At 37.3% G+C, this 17697-nt stretch overlaps 1 protein-coding gene across 2 annotated transcripts; it reads right to left on the bottom strand.

Moving 5' to 3' along the window:
• Positions 1–3315: 3315 nt before the first annotated feature.
• Positions 3316–6412, bottom strand: LOC142516566 (uncharacterized). Of its 2 annotated transcripts, none has more exons than XM_075619868.1 (6): positions 6268–6412; positions 6112–6190; positions 5882–6006; positions 5764–5811; positions 5386–5451; positions 3316–4529 (listed from the first exon to the last, which is right to left on the bottom strand). In XM_075619868.1, the coding sequence occupies exons 1-6, from the start codon at positions 6388–6390 to the stop codon at positions 3420–3422; spliced, it is 1551 nt and encodes a 516-aa protein (XP_075475983.1). In that variant the 5' UTR covers positions 6391–6412; the 3' UTR covers positions 3316–3419. The 2 variants fall into 2 exon arrangements, with proteins under 2 accessions (XP_075475983.1, XP_075475982.1); XM_075619867.1 differs by having other exon boundaries at positions 5386–5472.
• Between the last annotated feature and the right edge of the window lie 11285 nt (positions 6413–17697).

Consider the following 17697-nt stretch of genomic DNA (forward strand, 5'->3'; position numbering starts at 1 on the left):
CTGTCACTGAACCCGTATCATCTCCTACTCACAATTTCCCAAGATTTCCTCAGGTGTATTCAAGGAGAAAGACCGTTCCTGAACTGACACAAGTCCAAGAATCCAATCCAAATTCTGGAAATGAAATTACGGTAAGATCAGATCCACCTTTACACACACAACCTGTTGAACAAACCACTAATTCAACAACCGTTCTAGATCTTCCCATTGCTGTTAGAAAAGGAACCAGAGAATGTACTAAACATCCACTCTATCCACTATCTCACTATGTCTCTCTCAAGCGCCTATCACCAACCCATAAAAGATTCATTGTGAGTTTGAACACCATTGCCATCCCTAACAATATGGCTGAGGCATTGTCAAAAAGGGAATGGAGGGATGCTATGAGAGAGGAAATGAGTGCATTAGAAAAGAATAAAACATGGGAGATCGTTGATAAACCGAAGGGAAAAAACATTGTTGATTGCAAGTGGATTTTTACATTGAAGTACAAGGCTGATGGATCCCTTGAAAGATATAAAGCAAGGTTAGTAGCCAAATGGTACACTCAGACTTATGGGGTGGATTATCAGGAAACCTTTGCTCCAGTTGCAAAAATGAACACTGTGAGAATCCTGTTAGCATTGGCTGCTCACTTCAATTGGCAACTGCTACAATATGATGTTAAGAATGCATTCTTCCATGGTGACCTAAATGAGGAAATCTACATGAACATCCCACCGGGATTTGAAGGGGACACAGGTAACAATGTGTGCAAGCTGAAAAAGTACGTAATTGATTTATTGGCAGAAACAGGGAAGACTGGGTGTAAACCGATCTCTACTCCAATAGATCCAAACTATAAGTTGGGAGAAGCTAAAGAAGAACCAGCTGTGGATAAAAGAATGTACCAAAGGTTGGTTGGCAGACTCATATACCTTACTCACACTCGACCAGACATAACATATTCTGTAAGTATGATCAGTCAATTCATGCATGATCCAAGAGAACCTCATCTTCAGGCTGCTTACAGGGTACTGCATTACTTGAAAGGCAATCCGGGGAAAGGAATCTTGTTCAAAAGGAATGGCACTCTTACTCTGGAAGCCTACACTGACGCTGACTATGCTGGCTCCCTAGTGGATAGAAGATCAACTACAGGATATTGTACTTTTCTTGGAGGTAACCTAGTGACATGGAGGAGCAAGAAGCAGAATGTAGTGGCAAGGTCATCTGCGGAATCAGAATTCAGGGCTATTGCTCAAAGATTATGCGAATTACTTTGGCTGAGAATCATTTTGGATGATTTGAGAGTCCAATGGGAGGGTCCTATGAAGCTCTACTGTGACAACAAGTCCGCTATTAATATGGCTCATAATCCCATACAACATGATAGGACAAAGCATATTGAAATTGATAGACATTTCATCAAAGAAAAACTGGAGGAAGGGTTAGTGTGTATGTCCTATGTTCCATCAGAGAGACAATTAGCCGATGTTCTAACAAAGGGGCTGAACAGTTCGAGTTTCCATGATCTTGTATCCAAGCTGGGAATGGAAGACATCTATTCCTCAGCTTGAGGGGGAGTGTCGAGGTGTCGTTGAGCTATAAATAGCTCTGTAAATAGGTTGGGAGAATTAATTTGTAATCCCTGAGACCCTGAGATTGAGGGAATTAGTTAGGTAGTTTCCAGATTTAGGATTGAGTTAGTTTCCTTATTTTTCTCCTTGTAATCTCCTATATAATACCGTGTATTATATCAATTCAAAAAAAATGAAATACAAAAAAAAAAAATTTCACTATTATCTGATTTCCCACAAAATTGAACAAAAGAACTGCGGAGAGAAAGTAGATCGGTCTGAATAAGCTCCACATGTCCCATGATTCTCGTATTGAAAAGCTCCAAGTTGCTCTTTGAATCAGTAACACTGTACTGAGTATCTTTAATCAAGGATTCAAGAGATCTGCTCATGGCAGTAAGATCTTCCGGTTTGGATTCCACACGAGTAACATCATCAGATTCTGGTGTAAGAGTTTTATTCCTTTGATTTTGGCAAAGAGGTCCACGGTTTCCTGAAATCTAGCTGCTCTGGCTTCTGCTTTGTCATCTGGATGAACGAAAATATCTGATTCAGCAATGAACTCTTCATTTGGCACATAAATTTCAAGATCTGTCTGAGGAACGCTAGCAAAAATAGTCAATGTTTGGGGTGCCCTCAGCCATGGCATGTCATCATTTGGTGCAGTATACTGAACGGAAGTTTAAGTAGAGATGGTATAAGTGGTAATGACTTCTTTTTGCAATTGAGTATGAGAGACAACGGGAACAACTCTAGTCTCTGAAGCTTCTACGTGAATTGGTTAAGGAGAAGGAGGCGGATGAGGTGCAGACACTTGCTCAACAATTGAAGGATCAATAGTCATAGCTTCGATGGAAATGGTTACTTGAGCTATTGCGTCAACCACATCATCAACAGTTGAAAAAATCAAGTCTTTTGCTAAAAGCAGAGAGGAAGATTGCTGAGGTTGAACAGCAATAGCTGGTGAAGGTACATGAGTTCTGGATACAGTATCTCCGGGAGGAGATAGAACGTAAATATTCCAACACTTGTAAATGCACTCTCTAGTGGGAGCTTGTGCTGATTAAATTTTTTTCCCGTCAGTCCAACATTGAAATATAATTTTAATACTTTATAGAGTATTTTGAGGAATAAGTTTTTCTGGCCTGAAAGCATCGGTGTTAGGGTCTTACGTCCCTTTGCTTAAAATTTGCTTTATCTAGAATAACATGTGACTTAGGTTTGGTCTTTTCGAAGAGCGTTTTGTGGCTTCAGCATATGAAAATTTTAGTTCTGTTTTAGTTCACATTTATCACGTCCCTGTATATTAATGAGGAAGCACTGGAAATTTAGTTGCAATGATGCTTTGATGTTGACGGCTGATAAGTGATATCTAAACAAATTATTGGTAATTAGTGTTATTATTGAAGTCCTATTAGGTGATAACATTTTTTGAAAACTTTTTTGTCATGGAGAGGTCGAGTTATCCAAATCTTTGCCCGTGTTGCTCGGATCCTGGACAGCGCTTTTATGACTCAAGATTTTACATTTAAAACTTCCAGTTGGGAAGCTGGGGCAGGTTCTAAAGGCACAATTGTGTCATCAGTTTCCATTGCTGATCCTTATGTGTGTTGCTGAGAATGACTGATGGAAGAATCCATCCAGCTTCTTGTCTTAGTACTTCATAAGCAATAAAATAAAATGGCTTCTTTTTTGTAATACATTTGGTGTGTTGTTATTTTTAAAAAGAAAAATGGCTTTTGATGTTACGTCACTTGAATGTGTTTTATGTATGAATCGAGGATAACAAGTCCATCAAATAACAATTCATTCACACTGACATTAAAATTAATTACCCATTTAAAATTCCATGTCAGGGTCTTAAAATCCTTCCAACGAGACCAAGCTGTTCACATGGGCTTCAAAATGGTGCTTTTTTGCACAGCTGCCCAGCTCAATCGACTGAATCTCTCCTGTTTTAACATTATAAGCTACGTAATGCCTCGTGGCGAACCCATGAGAGTAGAGCAACACCTCCCTAACGACTAACCAACAAATGGGAACTACTGATCTCATATCCTTGACCTTGAACGAGTCCGCAAATCTACGTCTCACTGGTTTCAAATCAAATCTAAGAATCATAGTTACTTCCCCAGTTTTGGGATTCATTTCCCAAACATCCCTCATACACTTGCGGTTCCGAGAAACAAAGGATAGCTTACTTCCCATCGCCAAAAATTTTCCGATTTTACCTGACAATTGAGGAGCAAGGAAACGGCAAACGGCTTCAGTCTCAACATTCAACGTCAAAACAAAACTTTCCCCTATCCAGCTTACATAGCCTCCAGTAACCAACGGACCACAATGGACACCATCTCTCTCATTTCTGTGAAGTAATTGTTTTATGTCAATGCTTCTCCAAGCTTTATCGACTCCAACAGTTAGCACATAAATATGCGTCCTCAGACAAAAGGATTCTTCAGGATACACACATACCACTTTATACTCCATGGAAGCTTCAACAAATGCTAAACCAAAAACTACATGGTCTTTTGTATCATGCAAATATCGAGGAAGAACGGTCTGCTGCTTTGTTAAGGGATTAACAACATGAAGAATAGGAGGATGCTCTACGGGATCAGGGAGCAATACTAAACCGTTACAGCTAGTCCGCGCTACATCTTTAAACATGTAGTCAAGCTTAGATATCTCCAGACAACCCCTTCGCATTTCCACATAAATCGCATTGTAGGGCGACATCCATTCCTGGATTAGGATTCCACTAGTTGAATTCCGAAGATGGTGCTGGGTGAAAGCTCGGGAATGGACGACAAGGTTCCAATCATTGGAAACATGCATCATCACATCAAGTAAGACCTGAGCCGGAAGATGAGAAAGAAATTCGAAAACCATTTCTTGAGGAAGATATATGGTTTGCCTCTTCCTCGCACAACTCTTGCAGCAACGGTAAATGTAACGGTCGGGGGACCCCTGTGTAGTTATGCAGAAGAAATGAATGTTGCTGAGTTCAACAAAAAAATTCTACTCTGTCCCACTAATTCAACAAAAAATTGACAAAATTAAGCTCTTAAAACAAACAAACAAACAAAAAACGCAACAAAATAATAACTGAACAATTGATGATATTACATAAAATTTGAAGAAAAGGATTTAAAATTCGGCAAGAAAATGCTGAATGCATATATATGTATTGCCATTAGAAAATATGGTACACGAGATCACTAGTTTTAGCCCTTTTTGTCTGCTGCTGATGAAAAGAAATCACGTTTTAATTTAAAAACAAAAGAAATGAAATATGAAGCACAAAATAAGTAGTCAAAGCAACAACAACACAACCAAAAAGCTAAACTGATGTTGTTTTGTGTGGGATTTGATGTTCTTGGGAGGTTCACCCCATAAAGATATAGTCTACAAGGCACACACACATGGGAAGTTTAAGGAGACCAACAAGAAGTCTCAGTGTCAAGTAGTACTGCTTCTGTTATGTTTGAATTTTAGGGATTTGGTTTATCTTTGATTGTTGCGGATTGGTCTTATCTAGTTTCGTTTTATGGAGTCCATCTACTATGTTTTAAATGTACAAAGAGGGCTTATTGGTGATGAATAAAACAACTTGATTATCTTTCATAACTAGAGTTATAAGATATAGGGGGGATCTCTTCAATGAACACAATAGACAAACAATCTTGAGCACAGGAACAAGTATTCATTCTGATGAACGAACAGATGAGCCTCTGCCATGGGGTTATTAATTTGTTTTTCTCACTAAAATTCCAAAACAAAAGGAGAAGATACGTCAAACATTGGAATGCAGTGTGATGTTTACCTTTGTACTTGTAGGTGCAGAAGGGTCTGGTCCCAGAGCCTGCTGAGAGAAACCATGCTTGTGGAACTCCAAATGCAACTCAGGAACCTTATTAGGAACAGAGATCACGATACATATGCATACATCAGCATAGATGAAGAAAACATCATAATTATTGCATATTTGTAAAATGATATTAACATATTAAAAGGGCATATTATTGAACAGAAAAATACGATTTACATAAATAACAAAATCGAGCAATTCATAAAATGAATTGACGCAGCCCGAGAGGAGTAACAAACAAATATTCCAATCATAAGATTCAAGAATCCATAAAACATCGAATCCCCAAAGCACACACCCTTGAAGGCAGTTGCATTGAAATTAAGATTGTACCTTTGCTGCCACTTCTGAAGATTTCTTATAAAGTTCGTTCGATGGTTCCTGCAGCCACAATGCCGTCTTAAGCAGGAAACTAATGCACAACAAAAAATTCTAATGCAGTAGAATATACCAGTTGCGCTGCTTGCTCATAGTATTGAGCTGCCTTAGATGTATATCCATTCCCAAGGGCCCAAAGAGCGTCATGCTTTCTTCGGTCAACCTCCAGTGCCTCCTCTAACTTGGATATAGCATCATCTGCAAAACCGTTAAATAAATAAAGTTTGATTACATAAATAAGTTCGTTTCTAACGTAAAAACACACACAGGTTTAAAATCATAAAAAAAAAAAGAACTTTGAACCTAGAACCATCTTCTTGCACTCCGGGCATCTGTGAAACTGCGCTAACTCCAGTAACACCCTGCCCCATCTAGTCAAATTCTGAACCCATCAAGCAAAAAAAAAAAAGTTAGAATACATATTTAGAAGAACATAGATTGTTTTGTATGCGTCCTCACATCAGCATCGAGGGGAAATTTTGCGTAGGTAGCTTCGGCGGTTCTGCGAGCGTGCTCGAGACGATCGAAATCGCTAGACATATCATCCATGATGCAAATTCTATGATAAGCTTCGAGTTCCATCAAAGCTCGTTCTTCGGGCGAATCTTTAAATTCCAAATTTAAACATCTTTTTGTGTATTTATATTATATTTCAAAATTCTATATATATATACACACACACACATAGATACTCACCAAATTCGTTGAAAAAACTAAATATCGGTTTTCCTTCTATTATTTTAAATTAAAAATATTTCCTTTTATTATTGTAAACATAATAAGGAAACATCTTATTTGCCAAAATTTAAGCCCTAACGAGTGTTAATGATAAAAGTCAAAATTAAACTGAATTTTCTTTAACAATTATTTTCTCGATAAAGCTAAATTCTTGCGCTAACATCGATATCATTATTTTGATCTTACTAATGATTTCTAATGCATATTTTTTGCGATTATTATTTAAAAAAAAAGTATATGACATTAAATAATGAAATAAATATTCAAAAGTTTAAATAATGATTAAATTATATGATTTATTAAAAAATAGATCAGATATGGTAACTTTTGATAAATTACAAATATACTATGAATTAATTATTCAACACTTTAGATACACGTAAAAGAATATTTAGTAATTTCAAAATTTTTAAAAGTAGATAAAATATTGTAATTATAGATAAATTATAAATAAGTTAATTACTCTATACTTCTTAATCTTATTAATATACTTAAGAGTTCTATGCATGTGATGCATACGTACGTATTTTTTTTAAACAAATACTTTTTGTCTAAAATAAATAAAAACTTTTAAAAATGTTATTGATGATAAATTTTATTTTGTGCTGATATTATTATTTTTAAATTAAAAAATTATAGATAAGATAAGATAAGATACATATTTATTAAATAGGTTTTTATGATTTTTGTTATATAAATATAGAATGTTTTTGTAATATGAAATAGAGTATTTTTTATTTATCAAAAAACACATCAAGACACCAAACTTAATTGCTATAAGTCATTCAACTTTAATAGTATATACCTAAAAAGCACGGGTCCTTACATCCTAATACACCTAAAAGACTTTGGCTTTACATATAATTAGCAGAGGTCCTTACATCCTAATACACCTAAAAAGCAAAAAATAAAACATATCTAATCGCTGCCACCTCTTCTTCTCCTTTACTACTTCCTCTTTTTTGATAACGTATATGATCAAGAATTTCTTGCAACAGGCTATCAAGGTGGTCTGAATTTGATTGAGCTGGGCATCTACGTGCTGTTGGGATCGAGTGATTTTTCGAATAAATGCATACAACCAACTTATTTTGTATGAAAGCGATTTTGATCATGTGAGAATGCGTACGACTTTTACACATGAAGTTGATTTTTCCGGACAAGATCAAGATGTAGACAGCCAAAATCCCACTTGTTTTCCATCATCAAATCCAAATCCCAAGTTTCGATAATTTTCCATAACCTATTTCAAATTCGAAGCGAAATATATCATGGCCAGAACCATTTACACCTGTCTCATGGTTCTTTCCGTGATGACATTCATCACACACAACAGCGAAAAATGTGACGCTTCACGTCATCTGTTGCAATCTGGACCGGGGTTGCCCAGAATTCCGTCAACATTGCCAGTTGCCACCATTACCATCTATGCCTACCAACCCAACTATCCTCGCGGCATTGCAAAAACCAAGCTTGCCACCAATGCCATCAGTTTCTACGAACCCAACTATTCCATCCGCACTGCCGAAACCAAGTGTGCCACCTACCGCATCAATCCCCACCATTCCAGCTATTCCATCTATCCCCGGTGTACCTAAATCCACTTTGTAGGCAGGAGCATTAATGCATGTCGGGAGATTTGTCCAACATTGCATTCATTGAAAGAAAAACGTGGGCTGCACAAAATGAAATTTCGTGGAAATTTCAGAAGAACGCGTCTTCACACTGACAGGAGGCTCTATAAATAGAGCTCCCCCATTCATTCTGAAATCATCCCTTCTTCGAGTTTTCTCTCATCTTATAAGCATTTAAGTGCTTAGTTCTATAATATTTGTGAGGTGTTTTGTTCTCCTGTATTAAGAGAGTGTGTGTTCTCTTTGGAAACACAGTGAATGAGTTGTACACCACAAAATATTATAGTGGAATTCTTTTCATCTTGCCCGTGGTTTTTACCCTAATAATTTTTAGGGGTTTTCCACGTAAATCTCGGTGTCCAGTTTATTCTTTATTTTCGGGATTTATTATCTCAAATTCCGCATGTGGGACCAACAAGTGGTATCAGAGCCTTGGTTTAAAATTTCTTAAAATTCTGAGTATGCTCTGTGGTTGCAGCCTAGACTGATCTTTCACATCAGAAAAGATTTTTTGAGATTTTTTATTTAAGGCGGGATTATTTTGTTTAGTCTACTAAAATTGCTGTAGACATAATGGCAGGAAGGTACGAGATAGCAAAGTTCAATGGAAGCAATTTTATGCTATGGAAAATAAAGATACAAGCAGTTTTAAGAAATGAAAATTGCTTGGCGGCTATTGGAGATAGACCGGTGGATATTACAGATGATGGAAACTGGAACGAGATGAACGATAATGCTGTTGCCAATTTACACTTGGTTATAGCTGACGAAGTTTTGTCAAGTATCTCTGAGATAAAAACAGCCAAAGTTATCTGGGATACTCTGACAAATATGTACGAGATCAAGTCGCTACACAACATGATTTTCCTAAAGAGAAGGCTTTATACTCTTCGGATGGCGGAATCCTCATCAATGACCGACCATATCAATACACTAAATACTCTATTTGCCCAACTTACTTCCATGGGGCATAAAATAGGGAAAAATGAACGTGCGGAGCTTCTACTTCAAAGTTTACCAGATTCATACGATCAACTTATCATCAACATTACCAACAATATTCTTATGGGCTTTCTAAGATTCGACGATGTCTTAACTGTGGTTCTCGGAGAAGAAAGTCAGCGCAAGAATAAGGAAGATAGGTTGGTAACTTCGAAGCAGGCAGAGGCTTTACCGATGATAAGAGGAAGATTTATGGACCGTGACTCCAGTGGGAGCCAAAGACGAGGTAGATCAAAGTCAAGAAGTAAGAAGAAAAATATTTACTGTTTTAAATGTGGCGGTAAAGGGCACTTCTAGAAAGAGTGTACGAGTATCGATAAAAGCTCTCAAGGAAATTTTGTGACACGTGGATTATGGATTCAGGTGCGACGTGGTACATGACGTCTCGGAGAGAATGGTTTGATCATTATGAACCAGTCTCAGGAGGATCTGTATTCATGAGAAATGATCATGCCTTGGAAATCGTTGGGGTCGGTACTATCAAAATTAAAATGTTTGACGGCACCATTCGCACCATACAGGAGGTACGACATGTGAAAGGACTGACGAAAAATCTTTTGTCCTTGGGGCAATTGGATGACATCGGGTGCAAAACTCGTATCGAGAACGGGATCATGAAAATTGTGAAGGGCGCGCTTGTGGTTATGAAGGCGGAAAAAGTTGCTGCAAATCTGTATGTACTTTTGGGAGAAACACACAAAGAGGCAGAACTAGCTGTTGCATTAATTGGTTCAGGAGAAGAATTAACAGTGTTATGGCATAGAAAGCTCGGGCATATGTCAGAACGAGAGTTGAAAATTCTCTCAGAACGGAAGCTGCTGCCGGGACTTACAAAAGTGTCATTACCCTTTTGTGAGCACTGTGTTACCAGTAAACAACACAGATTAAAGTTTGGCACTTCTACTGTCAGGAGCAAAATCATATTGAAGCTGATTCATTCAGATGTTTGGCAAGCACCAGTTGTATCCCTAGGAGGAGCGAGATACTTTGTCTCGTTCATTGATGATTTCTCTAGAAGATGTTGGGTGTATCCAATCAAGAAGAAATCAGATGTTTTCCAGATCTTCAAAGATTTCAAAGCGCGGGTTGAACTTGATTCTGAAAAGAAAATCAAGTGTCTAAGGACTGACAATGGAGGAGAATATACCAGTGACGAATTTGATGCATATTGTCAACATGAGGGCATCAAAAGGCAATTCACGACGGCTTACACCCCTCAACAGAATAGAGTGGCGGAGCGGATGAACAGGACCTTGTTGGAAAGAACAAGAGCTATGTTGAGGACTGCAGGTCTAGAAAAGTCATTTTGGGCAGAAGCAGTCAAAACCGCTTGTTATATTATCAATCGTTCTCCTTCAGTGACGATTGATCTGAAGACTCCGATGGAGATGTGGACTGGGAAGCCGACAGATTATTCTCATTTGCATACATTTGAAAGTCCTGTGTACGTCCTGTACAATGAGCAAGAAAGATCAAAGTTGGATTCGAAATCCAGAAAATGTATCTTCTTGGGTTATGCTGATGGAGTAAAGGGGTTTCGCTTGTGGGATCCAACTGTTCACAAGCTTGTCATCAGCAGGGATGTTATCTTCGAGGAAGATAAAGTAAAGGGAGACAAAGGCACACCGAATTCAGAAACTACTATTTTTCAGGTGGAAAATAAGACGGACGAAGGTCAAGTTTCTTGTGAAGCAGTACCAGAGCACGAAGAACAAGAACATGTTGAGTCTGAGGTTTCCAATGTGAGGCAGTCAACTCGAGACAGAAGACCCACCAGGTTGGCTTTCAGATTATGTCACTGAAAGCAATATTGCATATTGTCTATTATCAGAGGATGGTGAGCCATCGAGTTTCCACGAGGCTCCTCAAAGCTCGGATGTATCCTTGTGGATGATAGCAATGCAAGAATAGTTGGAGGCATTAGACAGAAATAAAACTTGGGATCTTGTTACACTACCACGAGGGAGGAAAGCCATTGGAAACAGATGGGTCTATAAGATCAAGCGTGATGGCAATAACCAAGTGGAGCGGTATCGTGCTAGATTTGTGGTAAAAGGATATGCTCAGAAAGAAGGCATTGAATTCAATGAGATATTTTCTCATGTGGTTCGACTCACAACAGTCAGAGTAGTGTTGGCATTGTGTGCAGTGTTTGACCTACATTTAGAACAGCTAGATGTGAAAACAGCATTTCTTCATGGAGATCTTGAAGAAGAAATCTATATGCTCCAGCCAGAAGGTTTTGCGGAAAAAGGCAAAGAGAACTTGGTTTGCAGGTTGAACAAATCTCTGTACGGTCTCAAACAGGCGCCGAGGTATTGGTACAAGAGATTTGATTCCTATATCATGAGCCTTGGATACAATAGATTAAGTGCGGACCCTTGTACGTATTTCAAGAGGTCTAGTGATGATTATATCATTTTGCTGTGTTGTATGTGGACGACATGTTGGTAGCAGGCCCCAACAAAGATCAGGTCCAAGGATTGAAGGCACAGTTGGCTAGGAAATTTGATATGAAGGACTTGGGACCAGCACACAAGATTCTAGGGATGCAAGTTCACCGAGATAGAAGTAACAGAAAGATTTGGCTTTCACAGAGAAATTATTTGAAGAAAGTCTTGCAACGCTTCAACATGCAAGATAGTAAGCCAATTTCGACCCCTTTTCTTGTTAACTTCAAGTTATCCTCCGAGATGTGTCCTAGCAGTGAAGCAGAGAGGATGGAGATGTCTCGAGTACCATATGCATCAGCAGTGGGAAGTTTGATGTTCGCTATAATCTGTACAAGACCGGACGTTGCTCAAGCAGTGGGAGCAGTTAGTCGGTATATGGCGAATCCTGAAAGAGAGCATTGGAGCACTGTTAAGAGGATCCTTAGATACATTAAGGGTATCTCGAATGCTGCATTATGTTACAGAGGATCGGATTTTACACTCAGGGGCTATGTCGATTCAGATTATGTAGGTGATTCTGATAAGAGAAAATCTACTACTGTTATGTGTTTACACTTGCAGGGGGAGCAGTAAGCTGGGTTTCAAAACAGCAGACAGTTGTGGCGTTATCTACAACAGAAACAGAATATATGGCAGCTACTCAAGCTTGCAAGAAGGCAATATGGATTAAAAGGTTATTGGAGGAGATCGGGCACAAACAAGATAATGTTCCTTTGTTTTGTGATAGTCAGAGTGCCTTGCACATCGCAAGGAATCCAGCCTTTCATTCCAGGACTAAACACATTGGAGTGCTATTTCACTTTGTACGGGAAGTAGTAGAAGAAGGAAGCGTGGATATGCAGAAAATCCATACAAAAGAAAACATAGCTGATTTTCTGACCAAACCAGTGAACACTGATAAGTTTGAGTGATGTAGATTTTCAAGTGGCCTAGCAGAAACGTAAGCAGCAGGGAATGGCAAGATTGAAAAGATGTGTGGAGATGTGTTTGATTCTCATTCAAATCTCCAAGTGGGAGAAATGTAGGCAGGAGCATTAATGCATGTCGGGAGATTTGTCCAACATTGCATTCAATGAATTGTGAAAGAAAAACGTGGGCCGCACAAAATTCCAGAATTTTGTGGAAATTTCAGAAGACGCGTTTTATACGCGTCTTCACACTGACAGGAGGCTCTATAAATAGAGATCTCCCCTTCATTCTGAAATCATCCCTTCTTCGAGTTTTCTCTCATCTTATAAGCATTTGAGTGCTTAGTTCTATAATATTTGTGAGGTGTTTTGTTCTCCTGTATTAAGAGAGTGTGTGTTCTCTTTGGAAACACAGTGAGTGAGTTGTACACCACAAAATATTATAGTGGAATTCTTTTCATCTTGCCCATGGTTTTTACCCTAATAATTTTTAGGGGTTTTTCACGTAAATCTCGGTGTCCAGTTTATTCTTTATTTTCGGGATTTATTATCTCAAATTCCGCATGTGGGACCAACACACTTTGCCTCCATTGTATTCCATTCCCACTAGCTTTATCCCTTACATCCCATTCATATCGACTCCGCCACCATCCAACTAGAATTTTCATCACATGATTGGATTTCATTGCTGGAATTTCATTAATATACAATAGGCCAAGAAGTGTGCCATGCACGGAAGGGATCCCTGATGAATTTATTATGTCTAGTATGTCGACTTTTTAGATTTCGTTTGTGATCTGGAGCATACATTTCCTCTTCATGTTTAGGTTTCAACTCCATTCCAGTTATCAATCGTTGTCCCAAATCATACCACAGTGGTTGGGGATTTTGTTCATTTATTTATATATGTTATGTATTGCGTTGTTTCACGGTTTGCAGTAATAGTTTATATCTGTTTCGTTACAACACAATGTGATGCACTCCTCCAGATCACCTCTATCATGCCATTTCGCAGACACGACGACGAACCATGCATGTTGCACGACTAAGATTCGCCAGAATTAAGTAAACAAACATATATAAGAAAAAATTAAGGGGAGATGGCACCTTCGGGATTTCATTCATGCTAAACTAGATGCACTGGAATGCTCAAGCACAAACAAATAATTAAATTAAAGAGAAGATAAGGCTAGTGAAGAAGTGTGCACACTGATAAGGTAGACAGAACTAGTTTGATAAAATTCATTTATGTCAAAAAGTTCGGTTGATTCGTCGATGATTAACCAATAGTACTAGCCATGGATGAAAACATTTTTTCAGTGAGCGACTTTTTCATTCCAATGTTATTTTGGTAAAGCAAAATTGTGCGACACTCTGTGTCCGGCCATTTTCTTTAGGATTTGATCCTTAATTTTCATGCAGCAAATGCAATATTTCATGCAAAGATGCTTTGCATCTTAGAAGGTACGAAGATGTTAAGAAATTTTGCGTACAGATGCTCCTCCTCTTAAGAGATTAATTTGCCATGTTGTCTTGTGTAAATTAAATGGAATTTCAATGTGGTTTAAACCTCAACACAATTACATAACCTAATCACTTTCTGTCCTTCAAGTGATTATCATGATAACCCAAAATAAGATTTCTCTTGCCTCACGGACATGAAGCAGTGGTAAAAGTAGTACGAGGATAACACGCATTCAACATCTTGAAAGATAGAATTTCTTCTGGAAGGTACGAAGTTGTTGATTTGGCTTCGAATGCGTATAGATTGTGATTGAATCCGGATTTACATACGTACAATTTCGGTATAATCGATATGTTAGTTGTATGTACCGAAATTTCGGTACAATATCGGTATGAATTTGTTTATACCGTAATTTTCGGTACGATAACTACAAAAAAACGGATGAATTAGCGAAGGTTTTACTCAATCCGTCGCTATTATAGCGACGGTTTTCCTTCAACCGTCGCTTTTTTAGCAACGGTTTATCGTCAACCGTCGCTATTGTAGCGACAGTTTTTGATAAACTGTCGTTAAAATTGCGACGGTGCAGTGACAGTTTTTAATAAACTGTCGCTAATATTGCGACGGTTTGACTAAACCGTCGCTAATATTGCGACGGTTTGACTAAACCGTCGCAAAGTTGTGCGACGGGTTTTTTACCCATTGAAGCCCGTCGCTGCCATATTAGGCGACGGGTTTGTACCTGTCGCCATGTGAGACGGTATAATACAAGCTCGTCGCAATAAACGACGACGGTTTTTGGAGCCGTCGCTCATAGCGACAGTTTTTGATGCCCGTCGCCAATATCGACAGTTGTCCACAACCGTCGCTATTAACGACGGTTTTTTTCTGAACCGTCGCGAAAAGCGACGGTTATGCATATCGGCGACGGTTTTTGGAAAAGCTGTCGCTATTGGCGACGGTTAAATATCTTTCGACGGTTTTTGAAGTTTCGCCCACCTCTGGTAGTAGCGAAACTCTATAAATTTTTCGAAGTTTCGGTTTTATATTTTGTACTGACATTTTTTCGTATTTATTTCATAGATTTGCTAGTCGGTACGATCTTCCAGCGTTACGTGGAACTGCATATCTCGCGCATATCAGGTTTTAAAGTTTTTTTTTTACAGAAAATTTAATACATGATTTTAATTTTTGCGTAATAGTTTATTTGTGAATTTTATGGCAGTGTTTATATACAAACCGTCGCTTCATTAAACGACGGTTTTTTAAAAAAACCGTCGATTAATATAGCGACGGTTTTTGACAATAATATACCATCCCTAATCCCTAGATACAATAATATTAACGAGAATACTAAAATGTACACGAACATATACTTTTAACTTTAATCTTTAAAATGCACGATAACTATTCAAATTGTATCATCAAGTTTAAATTCGTTAATTGTCTTAATCTTATCATTAATTGGTTGAAAATAACAGGTACACAAACCTGGATGTTTTCGCTATTTTGGTAAATAAAGACCGCCTAATGGTTGTTTAACTCCTCCTAGATTAAGCACATCTAACATCATTGATTCTTAAAACATCACAATTCGGTGAACTAAGACCAACAAATGTAAAATAACTAAACAAACAACTTATTTCCACATGTTTCCGAACAACCTATGAGACTCGTGACCAGAAGAAACACATTTCCACTAACACAAAGAACACAAATTAGTTGGATGACAAAGATTTTCTAGAATTGACTAGCCAAACAACTGTAATAATAAAAAGAAAATGAAGGGAGATGGGAATTCAAGAGACAATTTGGTTCTAACCAGCATATATAGACCTATTGAAAAGAAACCAATATACACAAAGCTTGAGCTTAGGACAATTTACAAGAGAGATTTATTTGCTTCGCAGCAAAATATTTCCACAATCCGTAATTCTATTAATTACGTGCTCAATATCCAATTATCTCAAGGAACAGCACTCTACCCATCATGATGTCCAAGATTCATGATAATCTTACTTATGAACTTATACAAGATCAGTCACTGCTACCATTTACAATTTTTTGACGATGCACCATCATGCAAAGCAAATTCATTGGGCAACAAGAAATGTCTTCGGAACATATGTTTCACAGGAAAATTCAGGAATTGGCGCACCTTTCTCCCCTTTTTCGTTCTCTCTGTTCCTTGTGCTCAATCGAAAGAACACCTGCATGAACATTGTTTAAGGCTAGTTGATCTATGGTAACTGTAGAAATATAGAGAAAGGTGCAATCATGTTGCTTTAGGCTACTAAACAACATGGTGCAGCCTAGTTTCTCAGGGGCTGGGTGACCACCTACTTTGGTTGGTTTAAATCTTCAAGTTTGATACCAGTTAATTCAGCAAGCTCAGCGAACTCCTCCTCCCCACTAAGACCTGGAACAAGTATCTTTTAGATAATGAAGCATCACAAAAGGTGTATAAAAAGGCACGAGTCTTACGGCAACCCCAAGACGATGAAGTGAAAGAAATAGTAGTTCTATATGCTAATATCTAACAGAATTACAGAAATAAGCAGTCAAAACGTATCAAATGAAGTGGGTGGTAGGGCAATCAATCATCATCAGTTTTAGGAAAGTTTTTGTGAATGTGAAATAGAGTGAAAAAAATATGCGGGAACCATGGTTTCATATTCAATTGAAGAGGTATCATACCTGACCACTGATTACCCAGGTTGGGAATCCTTCAATTTTAACATACAAACTGTTGGAAATTTATAGAGTCTTCGGAACGATTCCAGCTATAAAAATTATTTTGATCAAATCAGAGAAACACAGCAGAAGCGATTACATAATTTCATAAATTATAATCGAACATATGAATATAAATTAATGATGAATTTAAATAAAATTATTTTCTAGAAAAACTAATCTCTTGTAGTTTTCTTTCTTTTTGTGAATCCGAGATCTGTAGAAACCAAAGCCTTCCAGTACAATCCTTTCTATCGATACGGTAGTGTGTGGGTACTCAGAAATATACAACCTTAGAAATCAATTTTTTTTTTAATCTCTTAGAGAATATATTATGCTCGAATATATTTTCATCAAATGAAAATATTTTTTCAAGATGTCCTTTCTTCAATTTTCTTATATCTTGAATTGCCTGTAATGTTCTATATAAATAATTGACATTCAACAGTTGCAAATTGATCGTTATAGAAAAAAAATTTTCTTCTTAAGTTTCAATGCCAATTAATTGCCTTGATTTTTAAAACAATGAAAACAATTTTCACATGTTTAATTCAATTTTTTATTTTATAAAATAATAATAATATACAAGTTGATCAATGTTGACTACTTTTTAAAAATCAATAGCCTATCGTATTTGAAAAAATCTGTATGTCCTTTTATGATACTATCACGATAACTAAATTTATAATTATTCATAATTATAATTTAAATATAATTAATAACTCATATTTAATTATATTTATATCTAAGCCTTTGATGATATGAAAACAAATTTCCATTATCTCGAGTGATTTCTAAATTGCATTTTTATCCGTCATTAATTTGAAAAACGTACTGGGGACCATGGACTCATAATTAGAAGCTTCAATAAGTTAGATAAATAATTAAACTCTTTAAATTATTTACCCAACTTATTAATTCCATAATTGCTCCACTAAAAATATGAAATTGCACTC

This window comes from Primulina tabacum, chromosome 1 (assembly GCF_025594145.1).
Source record: "Primulina tabacum isolate GXHZ01 chromosome 1, ASM2559414v2, whole genome shotgun sequence".
Lineage (NCBI taxonomy): Eukaryota > Viridiplantae > Streptophyta > Magnoliopsida > Lamiales > Gesneriaceae > Primulina > Primulina tabacum.